Raw genomic sequence first — 13954 nt, forward strand, 5'->3', positions numbered from 1 at the left:
GTCATAACCAGGCCACCCATTGGCATAGCCTCCGATTTTGAAAAATTAATTTTATAGCCTGAGAATGCACTAAATGTATTAATAACTTGAATTAGACGAGGTACAGACATCAGAGAATTATTGAGGAATAAAAGAACATCATCTGCATAAAGGGTAATTTTGTGTTTACCTGTACCAATCCTCAGGGCCGTTATATTAGGATCAGTCCGTATAGCTTCTGCTAGTGGTTCAATTATTAGCGTAAATAATAATGGCGAGAGAGGACATCCTTGATGGCAGCCCCTACCCACACTGAAGCTATCCGAACCTAATCCATTGGTAACGACAACTGCTTTGGGATCACTATACAATGTTGAGACCCATTTGGTAAACACCTGTCCAATGCCAAACCTTTCCAATGTGTAAAACAAATATGACCATTCAACCCTATCGAATGCCTTTTCCGCGTCTAATGAGACTACTACTCCTGGTATCTTTCCCTGATGACAGGCTTGGATCATGTTCAAAACCCTTCTAATATTATTGGATGATCTACGGCCCTTAATAAATCCCGTCTGATCCTCCTTTATAATATATGGCAGTACCCTTTCTAGTCTCAGTGCTAACATTTTAGAGAGGATTTTAAAATCTACATTTAGCAAGGATATTGGTCTATATGATGTACAGTCTTCTGGATCTTTTCCTTTTTTAAGGATAAGAGAGATATTTGCGTCTTTCAGCTAAGGCGGGAGACAGCCCTGACTATTTGCATAGTTATACATGTCCATACGTGGATCAGCCAATATTTCTGTAAATTCTTTATAGAATTCAGCTTGAAAACCATCTGGGCCCGGTGCCTTTCCACTCTGGAGTTGCCTAATTGCATGAAGTATTTCTTGGACTGTTAGAGGAGCATTTAGGACCGATACCTGTTCTGGAGTCAAGCCCGGAAAGGTCAAATTTTTTAAAATGACTGCATCCTCCTAGTCCTTTCTTCACAATCCTGCGATTTATATAACTCAGAATAAAATTCTTTAAAGATCGCATTAATCTTTTCATGATCATGAGTCAAAGTACCTGTACTTTCCTTGATAGACATAATAGTCTGAGGGGCCTTCTTTTTCTTTGCAAGAAATGCCATGTATCGACCCGGTTTGTCGCCATATTCATATAACCTTTGTTTTGCAAATAATATTTCCCTCTTAGCCGTTTGAGTAAGCGTAGTGTTTAGAGCTGTCCTAAGAGCCATAATCCTCTGCAATTTTATAATAGAAGGTCTATCAGCGTATGCTGTTTCAGCTACTTTTAAGCGTGCTTCAAGCAGGCACTGTTGCTCTCCCTTCAGTTTTTTTCTGGGTCGCTGAGTAGGAGATAATCAAACCGCGTGCATAAGCTTTGATGGTCTCCCACATCATTGATGGGTTGCTAGCCGTACCTGAATTAATTTCTAAAAAAGTTTTAAACTCTTGGGAGAAGTACTTTACAAATTTACTATCTTTTATCAGGAAGGGGTCCATATGCCAATGCCGAGCGGATGTCCCATTGTTCCTTGCCTTCGTTTCCATATATACAGCGGCGTGGTCAGAAATTGCTATAGTACCTATTTTACAGGATGATATGGAATTTTAAAAAATCGATGGGGCAAAAAACATATCAATTCTTGTATGACATTTATGTGGATTAGAGTAGAAAGAAAAATCTCTACCCTGTGGATGGAGACATCTCCATACATCTACCAATCCTAATTCTTTATTCAGATCCGCCAGTTGTCTAGATCTGGGAGATACTCCAGCAGCACGCTTGGGAATCCTATCTATTTCCGGATCCATAATACAATTAAAGTCTCCCCCTATAATTGTATGACAGGCACCAAAGGCCATCAATTTTGAAAAAGCTTCCGTAATAAATTTAGAGGGGTGTGCCGGGGGACAGTACAAATTTAGAATCCCATATTCCTCTCCATTTACGAGGGCTTTAATCAAAATATATCGTCCAGATTCGTCTTTTATCTGATTTAGAATTTTGAAAGGGAAATTCTTCCGAACAAGAATAACAACTCCCCTGCTTTTTGAGCTAAAAGAAGAAAAAAAGGCCTGATCAAATCCACCCTGCCGTAATTTTAAGTGTTCTTTTTCTGACAGGTGTGTCTCCTGTAGGAGAGCTATATCAACTCTTTCTTTCTTAAGATTTGATAATATTTTCTTCCTTTTAACTGGCGAATTACTCCCCCTGACATTCCAGGTGCACCACTTAACCGACTGATCAACCATAATCATCTGGGCAGATCCGAGACCCCTCAGGAGGGGAAACCCTATCTGAAACATCCCGAGCATGGAGCATATAAAATTTACAAAAAAAAGGCTCTCTAATACACTCACAACAATATAATAAAAAACTATTTCTAAATAAAAAAAATATAAAACGTACCTAAATGGAGATTTTCCCCCTTGTTCCCAGGGAGCGTCACTTCCTCTCCAAAAGTCCATCTTATCCTCTCCCAACCAATGCCCCACCCTCGACCCAGGTGCTCCTCAATAAAATGAGGGGAATTCAAATATAATATAAAGCTAGAGTTAATAGTGAGCACCCTACCCCCGCCCACACCAACACCTGAATATATTTGGGAATGTTAATACCATATATAAATATATAACTATAAAATTACAATCTCAACAAGTAATAATTAAATATAATAATACAAAATAACAGGGGAAAAACAACCCCGCTCCTAAAGACAGAAGTAAAATAGAATAAGGTAACCACCTCCCCCCACCAACATTAACCAATCGCCCCAACATATATATGCATACATACATACCCACATATATACATAAAGTAATAAAAAAAAACAAACCCACGCGGGGGGGGGAGAAAATCAAATCCCTCTCCCCGCCCCCATGATAATATTAAACAATAAGGTAAGAAAAAAGAGAAACAAAAAAGGTGGGGGGATGTAAACTAAAGTAGAGGGAAAGGCGAACCAACATCCACTATCTCTTACAGTTTATTTAAGAGAGTCCAAGAATTCCTTAGCCTTCTCTGGTGATCCGAAGTTATATATGGATCCTTCGTGGTTAAAGCGTAGCATTGCTGGAAAACGTAAGGAATACTGAGTATTTAAGTCCCTTAAACGCTTCTTCACCTCATCGAATGCCTTCCTCTTTCGGACCAGAGCTGGGGAAAAGTCCTGGAATAGCATGATCTTGGATCCTTTATAGATCATGGCTTGGGGATCTTTTCCAAGATTTCTTGAGGCTTCCAGAAGCATCTGCCTCTCCCTATAGCTCTGCAGCTGGAACAGAACCGGGCGTGGGCGCTGGTTTGAGCCAGGCCCACGTATTGCGACCCGGTAGGCCCATTCCACCCTTACCTGGCCTGATCCAGCATGCAGATTTAAAAACTGTGGCAGCCACTGCTCCAGGAATGCTGTAAGCTGGCCTTCCTCTTCCTGTTCGGGAAGGCCCAGCAAACGAATATTTTTTCGACGACCTTGATTATCGAGGTCGTCAATATGATTTTCTAAGGTCCAGACTCGCTGCTCGAGAGCCCGGACCTGATCGGCAGCCGATTGAGCTGCAGTTTCGGAGGTCGCGGCCTTTAACTCCGCCCCTCCGACTCGGCGCTCGAGTTCCTGGATGTCTCGGCCGTGCTTCTGCAGCGCGGCTGAGAGTGATTCCCAGCGATGTCGGGACTCTTCGATAAAGGCATCGATCTTCACGTCCAGCTTGGTGATCATCTCCACAAGGCTTGTTATCATCGGTAAGTCCCCCGGGGCGGCTGTGGATGCCTCTGCTGCAGCTGAAGAGGGAGAAGGTGGGGGAGGGGGTCCTGCTTGTTGAGAGCTGCGGGCTCCTTTCCCTTTGGTCATTTTTCACTAAATGTTAGATTATTTAAATGTAATACTAAGCAACTATTTAAAGTTAACAGCTATTATGAATGATTTGGTGAGTGTGGTGGGGGTGGGTGACCCACTTTGCCCAAGTCTTGGGAAGAGCACTATAGACTCAGACTTGCTGGGTCGCCGCCATCTTGGATCCCCCTTAAAAGGAATCTTAAAGGAGGAGAGGTAACAGAGGAAAGGTTCCAGGAATGCAATCCCAAAGTTATGGACTTAGGGCAGCTCCCAATGGCAGCACAGGAGAAATTCTCTCCAACTTTCTGACATGCAACGATACTAATTGGATTAAAGCCAGATTCTCACTTATGTAACACATTATATGAGAAGCACGTACACAAACAGACCTTGAAGTAGTGGCATTGGAGTTATACTGGACACTGCTCTCAGACATCCAAATAGACAGATGAACCAGCAAAATGGTAAACAAAAGAGATTTATTTTTATATTTTTACACTACCTTCTAATAATCTCATCAGCCAGTTGTGTAACAAATATAAAATCTCAGTAATTGCTTCTACACTTGGTCAAGCACAGATTTACAGTAGAATCCGAATGAAGAACAACATCGCTGATAATTTAATACGCTGATAATAATATGCCATTTTCACAGTCACAAATTAATAAATCCGTATTGTGTTCTTCATTAGATATACAGCTGTGTTCTTCTAAGTCATGGCAACAAGTATTCTTTGACCTTTATTGCAAATAAACATTTCTAATTATCTCACCTGATGTAATATAGTTTAAGCAGTAAGTAGATTACATTTTTAGAGGATATATATCCAAGTTACATAGTTTGTAAAAAAAAACTGAGTGATGTTTAACACATAACTAATACATCAGTTGCAATTCAGATGACACATCCTCTACACATCTTTGCTCAATGACACATTTTTTCTTTGTATTTAACTGATTTTATTGTATTGGTTTTAGAAATATTAGCACTTAGTTTTAGTGGGTCATAACGAATAAGTAACTACATGTAAACACGCTCAAATGGGTTAATATTAGCTGTTTCCAGAATGTATTTTGTATGAGCATATGAAACTATACTTGAAGAAGTGTCAATGATTCCCCACTGCAAATGTATTCCAATTTATTGTTTAAAATAAGTACAGTCCTGGGAAAATGCAATATTTCATATCTTGTCCAAACAAGTTAAATGTCTTGTCTGAAAAGTTGTGGACTCAAGCACCTCATTGACCTGCATATATTACACATTTCCGAGATATTTGAATTTTAGAATTTATCAACCAATCAGGGATCAGCTTCACGAACAAGCAGGCCTACAAAACTCGAGAAAATTTGTGAAACGGATCATAACCTTGTTTGTCACTTTAATTATTTATCAAATTTTTAAAACTCTAAATTATTCTATTTAATACACAGAATAATTTCTATTTTTACTACAACTGTCACCAGACAGTACAAAAACATCTCTATTTATCTCACCTTATGTAATATAGTTTAAGGAGTGAACATTATCTCACTCTCTAAAGCAAGTCTGATGCAGATAATATTGCTATAGGATGTATCTGATAACATTATGGTGATATGTAGTTGGGTCGACTTTAAACTTTAGTCAACAGGGTGAAGTCCATTTCAGGATACACTAAAGTCAGCACTGACATAAAAGCCATTTCAACACCTTAATTGTCATGACACTTAACTGTAGTTACAAGGTATGCAAAACTGCAGCATGCTAGGTTACTGAATGTAGACTGTCCAGGATAACTGTATCCAGCTTAGAATCATTCACCTGGAACACATAAGGAAAGAAGACGACTATCTGCTGGTTTAATCCAGGCACACAAACCATGTAGAATTACAGTTATAGAATTAGGCATGGGTGTTCTGATAGTTAGCAAGGTAAGGGGAATGTAAGAGTCAGGGAAGGAATTACTGAATCTAGTCCTAACCTAAAGGATCAATATATTCATGTCATTTGTGAGAATGAAGGGAATATTGCACTAAACAAAGCTACTGTAAAATAGGTAAATGCAACTTCCACTTAGACTAGAAGCAAAACAACTGACGGTATAAAGACAGCATATTTCTAGACTGTATCATGGCCAGTCTTCTGGAATAAGTTTGAAAACCAACCATTTCACTATCCTTATGAAAGAAGAAATACCTCAACTCTGTCCTCAACGGGTAAATAAAATTATAACGTTTGGTTCTAGAATCTCCCACAAAGGACAACAACCTTTCAGCATCTACTGTCAAGCCCCACTAAGAATCTTGTATGTATGTTTCAATTGGTCACCTTTCATTCTTCTAAAATCTAATGAGTACAGACCCAACCTATTTAACCTCATTTAAAGCAGAGGAAGCTAGAAACACATGGAGGGGACCTCTGTAAATTAATGATGACACTGGAGCAGCAGAAAGGGACAACCCAACTTCAGGAAGTCAGGCTGTAGAATTGATTCAGGTAGCAATGAGAAATGTGCGAGTAAAAAATGAGGTCTGCAGATGCTGGAGATCACAGCTGCAAATGTGTTGCTGGTCAAAGCACAGCAGGTTAGGCAGCATCTCAGGAATAGAGAATTCGACGTTTCGAGCATAAGCCCTTCATCAGGAATAATTATTCCTGATGAAGGGCTTATGCTCGAAACGTCGAATTCTCTATTCCTGAGATGCTGCCTAACCTGCTGTGCTTTGACCAGCAACACATTTGCAGCTGTGATCTCCAGCATCTGCAGACCTCATTTTTTACTCGAAGATTTTAACCTACTGCGAATCCTCTTACAAGGATGCCTTCTTGAAGAAGCTCTCTTCCTCCCTCAGCAATGAGAAATGGTAAGGGCAAGAATTCATTTATGGGAGGGGTATACAGGCTGTCTAACAGTAACCACATTGTAAGACAAAGTTTCAAGAAATAGTGGGAGTTTGTTGGAATGAAATGGCAAGAATCATGAGAGGTTTTAATCAACCTAGCTTGGAAATATTCGAGGGGTAAACGTTGCCTACGTGGAGTTCATAATGTGTTTTCAGGAGTTTTTGAAAAAGCATATTCTGGAGTAAACTAGACAGTAGGCTATACCAGACTGTTATTGTGCAACAAGGTAGGATTAATTAACTTCACAGTGAAGGCACCCCTTGGTAGCAGAAATCATAAATTGATTGTTACATTCAGATTTACTGAGTGAAAAGTGCATCTAAGATTAGTATGTTGAAATTAAATAAGGGCAATTATGAAGGCATAAGTGAATGAGCAGATTTGGTTAAAAGATAGATCAGCAGTGTAGTAGTGGTGGATATCTGTGGGGATATTTCAGAATCTGCAAGACATTCCAAAGTGAAAGAAATTTCTAAAGGGAGGACTCATTGTTCATGGTTAACCACAAAATTTAAAGATAGCATCAAACCAACAAAAAAATGTAGTTCTGCAAAGATGGTTTGCAATTCAGAAAACTGGATAGAATATATATAAAAGAAACAAAGAATGACTAAATGATTAATAAGGAGGGAAAAATTAGAGTACAAGAAAAAGCGAGCTGGAAATATAAAACAGATAGTAAGACTTTCTGCATACCTTTAGAGTTGAGAAATTAGAAAGAATTGGTCTGGAGAAAGTAATTATAGTGAATTAGTAATGGAAACAAGGAAGATGGTCGATGACTGGACATGAATACTGTAACAGCTTCACCAAAGAGGATTATAACATCACAGAAATATCTGTAAAAATAGGGAAAAGGAAGGCAGGGAGGAATTCAAGAGGATTACAATCTTCCAAGAGGGTTGGTATCGAACAAATTGTCAAAACGCTGGGATGACAAGTTCCAGCATCTGATGATTTCATTCTAAGGTCTTAGAAGGGCACAGTGAGATTGTTGTTCGGGTTTCATTTTTCAAACTTCTTGAGATTTTTGGAAGGGTCAATCAGATTGGAAAACAGAAAATATAACTCCTTCACTCAAAAATGAAAAGTAAGGAACTACAAGGAAGCTAGCTTAACACTTGTCATAAGAAAAATGCTAGAAGTCATTCTTAAATAACATATGTCACTTCGAAGAGTTCAAGGTAGTCAAGCAAAGTCAACATAGTTTTGTGAAAAAGAAATCATGTTTAATTAACTTGAGTTATTTGAGGAAGTGACATGCTGTGGATAAAGGAGAACCAGTGAAGATTCTGTACTGAGATGTTCAGAAGCATTTGATGAGGTGTCATATCAAAGATTATGACAGAAAATAGAATCTCATAGTGTATGGTATGAAATGTTAGCATTCATAGAAGATTGATTAGCTAACAGGAAACAGACATAATTAAGTTATTTCCTAATTGGCAAGATGTAATAAATGGTGTGTCACAGGGATCTGTGCAAGAGCCTCAATGTTTACAATTTACATAAATAACTTGGATGCAAGGACCAAAGGCATCACTACTAAACTTGCAGATGACTGAAAGATAGGTAGGAAAGTAAATTTTGAAGAGAACGTAGGCTATGTAAAATTACAGAAAGGGTAAGTGAGTGGACAAAGAGCTGATAAAATTAACTATGATTGGTAAAAAAAAACAGCATTTTATATAAATGTTGAGAAACCGCAGAGTTCTGAGATGCAGAGGTCTGGGAGTCCTAGGATATAAATTGGAAAATGGTTACTATGCAGGTACATTAGGTAGTTTGAACACGTATTCTTATGGCGATAGGAACTGAATACTAACGTAGGGAGATGATTGTTCCATTAAACAGAGCATTATACAGCAAATGCAGACCTGGACTGTTGTACAGTATTGATCTACTTTGTTAAGATGTAAATGTATTGTGAGCAGTTCAGAGGTTTACTAGATTAATACTTAGAATGGGCAGTTTGTCTTATGAAGGTAGATTGGACAAAGCTTGAATCTGCTGGAGTTTAGAAAAGTGAGAGGTAATTTAGTTAAAGCATTTAAGAGCCTGAGATATCCTGATAGAAGTGGGCAGGATATGACAATTTAGAACTAGATGGACATTGGACAAACAGGCAGAAAACTAGCAACTAAGATACATGAACATCAACTAGCCACTCTCACTAGTATCCTTACATACAGATAAGGAAGGACACCACTTCGACTGAGCCATCACACCCATCCTAGGACAAGCTAAACAGAGACATGCACGAGAATTCTTGGAAGCATGGCATTCCAACTGGAACTCAATCAACAAACACCGAGTTATACCCCATCTACCACCCCCTGAGAAAAAGAACAGGAAATGACATCACCACAGGAAATGACATCGCCAACCCAAAGAAGCCCAAACATATAAACAGAAAGCAGGAATCATCAGCAGTGCTTTGCCTGAAGACCTACTGAAAATGTTGCCTAGTAGGGTTCCAAAACATCTGGAAAAGAATCTTCCAGCTCAGCAAACAAACCTACAATTAGCTGATACTGTTTAAACATCAGGAGTCATCCATTTAAACTAAATATGAAGCTTTCTTTTTCCCTCAAAAAGTGTTGAGTGTCTTTGGAACACTTTTCCACCAAAGTAGGTAGAAGTAGTTTTTGAATGTTTTTAAGGCAAGGCTAGATAGATTCTTGATAAGTGATGGGGTGGACAGTTATCAGAGATAGGCGGGGAAGTGCAGTAATCTGATCAACTATGATCTTATTGAATAGGGAACTAGGTCCTAGGAGACAAGTAGCCTTTTATCCCAATTTCCATGAATGTCTTCCATCTCTTGGAAACAGCACACATAGGTGAGGAAACTATATATCTTCCTCAAACTCCAACTGGAGTACAGTATTCCCTTGTAGACATTGAACCTCAGAAAAGATATAATTAACGTTAGTAAGGGTTTGAAACAGCTTTTTCAGAGTAATATAAAGGATAAAAGAGGTAACCATTGAGGTCAGATTTCATTAAAACAACTTGTAGTTGCTTAAATTTGTAGGTAAAAGGGTGATCTAACCAAGGTGTTTAAAACAAGAAACAATTCTACAGAGGGAGAGTATTTCCTCAGATGGAATCCCTATCATAGAGGCACTATCTTTTAATTAGAGCTCGGCCATTTAAGGACATTTTTACACAAATGTAGTTAAAATCTGGAACTCTCTTTCTGATAACATTAGAAGTAGTGGGTCTATTGAAATTTCCAACACCGATATTGATAGCTTTGTGGTAGTGTAGACTTTAATTGTTACACACAAAAAGCAGCAGCAATAAAAATGTGTGGAATAAACTATTAGGGGACAAAGACAAACTTATGCAGGAATTGAAGGCAATTAGTCATGTCTTAGAAAAGGAGTGCACATCTGTTTGATAACTGGCTGCTCATGCCACAAGGACAATTGTTTGCCCTTCAGAAGAATTTACGGAGTTATTGCAGGAAAGCTATATTTTCAAACAGATAATCAATGCCAAATGTAACAAGGAATAGTGAAGTTAATTCTGATAAAAAGGCAAGGTACGGACTTATAATATTATGGATGAACAAATCTAAAGAAACATCAACACTATCACATCATGGACCTGAAGGAAAAACGAAACTGTACGAGAATTCAAAACCAAAACAATTCAGCAGCAGAACTTTGAAGAACAACACTGCACAGGATCGAACCCTGGAAACTTCCATGAGACAGACACTGTTGTTTAGAATTGCAGTTATATTCCACCATTTATTGGGTAATAGTCAAGCTGAATCGTGACGCTTAACTTTCTTCCTTGAAGGGTCTCATTTTGGTTGATACCTTTAATAAAGTGTAAATCATTGTTTCAGTATTTGATTGTCTGAGAGATTTCTTAATAAGTACCTGATTTAAAGGTAACTTGTGATTTGCCCACAAGAACCTTGCAACATAAACTATTGAGGAATACAGAATAAACACAAGTTTTAGTTCAAACATCACAAACTGAATGATGAATAGGCTTCAGATGTGAATGGCTTATTCCTGTTCCAGTAAAATGTTACCACAAATTCAAGCTCTGAATTACTTATACTTATCTCTTTAAATAATTATTTTAGGATGCAAGTCCTAAAATTGAACCTTTAAGTCCTTCTATAGCAGATAAATGAATACATTTTATACTATGATATTGCACATTTACTGTTTACCAAACAACTTCCATTTTGATAGCACCTTTAGTGTAGTAAAGAATCACAAAGCAGTTCAAACAATATTTGGCCTCCAGCCACATAGGATGCAAACAGAGTTGAATAAACATTTTATCAAAGGAATTTAAGGCATTCAACAAAGAGATTGACTATAGATAAGCATTAAAGAATTCTAGATATAGGGGCCTAGGCTGCTGAAGGATTTTTTACATCACTGGTGCTGTAATAAAATCAGAAATGTTCAAAAGGCCAGAGTTGGAGCACTGAAAATATCTTGGAAGTTATAGAACTGGACAGAGAGATAAGAAAGGGCAAGGCCACGGAGACATTTGATAATAGAATTTTTGAAAATAGTTTAGCCGTATTAGGAGCCAAAGTGTGCAAGGGCTAGCACAAGGGGATTTAGCTTTAAATTGAGGGGTTATAGATATAGGGCAGATGTCAGATGTACGTTCTTTACTCACAACATAGTAAGGGCATGGAATGCCCTATCTGCAACAGTCGTAGAGTTGCCAGCTTTAAGGGCATTTAAATGGTCATTGGATAAACATACAGATGATAATGGAATAGTAAAGCTTAGGCTTCAGTTGTGCCAACCTGTGAAACCATTGAGGGCCAGAAGCCTGCACCATGCTGTATGTTCTAGGGTGATGGTGAATCAGATTTGAACCAAATTAGGGTAGGAGCAGCAAAGAAAATTGTAGAGGTACATGTTAACTGAAACTGAACGTGCACTATTACTGTAAATTACAGTCCAAATCTTTAATCACAGTCAGACCTGAAGCCTGAGAGAAGTAGAAGAGTCCTGAGGAACGGAGTCTCACTCCGGGCTTGGCTTTACATTGTTACCATAACAATGCACTGATGCTGCACTTGCAGTGTAAATGCTTGCAGTTACACTCACCGTCTGACATGAAAAAAATTCCAGTTTTCAAAATCATTTTAAGATTCAATATAATCAATTGTCAGAGTACAGACATTAGCTATTTTCAAATTACAGAGCATTACCTTCAGTGACCATACAAAATAGACTAAAGATGGTTGTGTATTAGTTGTGGAGCCAAAAACAAATGAGAAAGTTCTATGAATAAGAATTATAAATATTTAGAGCAAGCCAGTCAGTGTCTGTAATGAATGAGGTTCTGAAAACTGTCTTTTTCCTAATCAGATGCTGACTAACTTGCTTCACATCTCCAGCATATTCCCATTTTTAATTTCAAATTTCCAAAATTTGCATTCTGATTATTTTACTAAACAATAATTTGACTGAACTAAAAAATTGTTACAGCCAACAATAAATGATGAGGTGTGATCACAAGAATTTTTCAGCTACTGCCTTAATATTACAAACTCTGGCTCCTAATGTGCCCCTTTCTGTTTGACCAGAAGTGTGTCTAGTACTATTTTGACACTCATGAAATTACAATGAAATTCAAGTATTAGGTCCTTGAGGAAGCCTCATTCATTTATTTATTATCGATACTGAACAGTAGAAAAAACCCTCCAATAAGCATAGCAGTCACTGTCATCTCCAATAGTTTCTGAATATGCCACCTCCCCTCCAGACTTTCCTTGTTTTTGCGAAGCTGCATCCTTCTCCAGCGTTGGGTCTGCTCCCTGGCCAATTGCTCCCCATAATGAGCTTTGTAGAACTCATCGAAATTGAACATCGATTTCTCGGAGCCCAATTTATCTGACGAGCTCCAAGCCTGTGATTGTTTTGACGTTGAGGTTTGGGCTTTCTCCAAAGGTTTCTTCCCGCTACGTAAATCTGCTGCCGTCAAAATTCCCCGGTCGTACTTCTTCCTGAGGGTCACGCTTCCCAGCACGGAGTATGCCTCATTGATTTGAGTGAACCTCAATGCTGCTTCCTCACTGCCTGCGTTTCTGTCCGGATGGTAACGAAATGACTGCTTGTAGTATGCTGATTTGATCTGACTCTGGGTGGCACTGGGAGAGATTTTCAAAATATCGTAGTAGAGCGTGTTGCTTCCTCGAGGAAGTGGGACAGCATTATTTCTTCCAGAGTACTTGTTGCCATCTCTAAAGTAGCCGTAGGGTCTGCACTGGTGATGTACCATGGTGACAAAATGCCAGTGTCCGTTACTGTCTAGGGCTGATGCCCAGCCATTTGTGACGATTGACCGTTTAAAGCTCCAAAGGCCCTGGAGGTATTTGTGGTTCCTCAAGTGAGGGGCCAAGACCCGACAGGACAGGCAGCTGCCATGGTGAATAAACCCATGAACATGCATCATGTATAGGTCAGTATTACTGAGCTCCCTATCCTGGGGACACAGGTCCCTTTCCAGTGGAAATGTCACACCGACAGCGACAGGAGGGTCACTGCCAGGTGTTTGCTGTGTGCGGTGTAACCGTAGGGCGGTCAGAGCTTCTGAGAGCCGGCTCCCCCGCTCTGCTGCTCCCCGCCTGGGAGTGTTCCTGCTGGGAGTGGGCTCCAGGATCCCAGCCGCGGCTCGGCTCCGGGCAGCCGGCCTCTGCGCCACCCAGGGAGGGAGCAGCAACCGCCGCCACCCACCGGCCCCCCGGCCAACGCCGGCGGCACCCAGCCTGGATCCACTGCCCGGATTGCAGGCGCTCACAGTCAGCTTGCGGACACACTCCCCGGAGTTCCGGTGCTGGGGGACCCTCACGGAGCGACCGGCGAAAAACACCGCCATCTTCACCGCCCACCTTGTAGGCGGGGCCCTGGCTTTGACTGACAGGCACGGCAACTAATCACAAGGTTCTATCCTCTAACCGCCGTGACATCCAGCCACTCACCGCCTCCTCACTTCAGCCAATGACAGCGACCGTTCCGTTTCGGAACCGCCCACCGGTTCCTGATTGACAGTTCCGAGAAATCACTTGTTACTTCAATTCCAGAGACATCGAGATAGGGAATACAACACGGAAACAAACTCTTCGGTCCAATTCGTCCGTGCCCACCAGATAACTTAGCCTAATCTAGTCACATTTGGCAGCATTTGGCTCATTATCTCTCTATTCCTTCCTATTCAGATTCCCATCCAGATGCCTT

The 13954-nt window shown here is 39.9% G+C and overlaps 1 protein-coding gene across 1 annotated transcript; it reads right to left on the bottom strand.

Moving 5' to 3' along the window:
• Positions 1–10883: 10883 nt before the first annotated feature.
• On the bottom strand, positions 10884–13751 carry LOC132830403 (uncharacterized). The gene has a single exon (XM_060848074.1). The coding sequence runs from the start codon at positions 13593–13595 to the stop codon at positions 12384–12386; it is 1212 nt and encodes a 403-aa protein (XP_060704057.1). The 5' UTR covers positions 13596–13751; the 3' UTR covers positions 10884–12383.
• Positions 13752–13954: the final 203 nt, after the last annotated feature.

Source organism: Hemiscyllium ocellatum, chromosome 31 (genome assembly GCF_020745735.1).
Source record: "Hemiscyllium ocellatum isolate sHemOce1 chromosome 31, sHemOce1.pat.X.cur, whole genome shotgun sequence".
NCBI lineage: Eukaryota > Metazoa > Chordata > Chondrichthyes > Orectolobiformes > Hemiscylliidae > Hemiscyllium > Hemiscyllium ocellatum.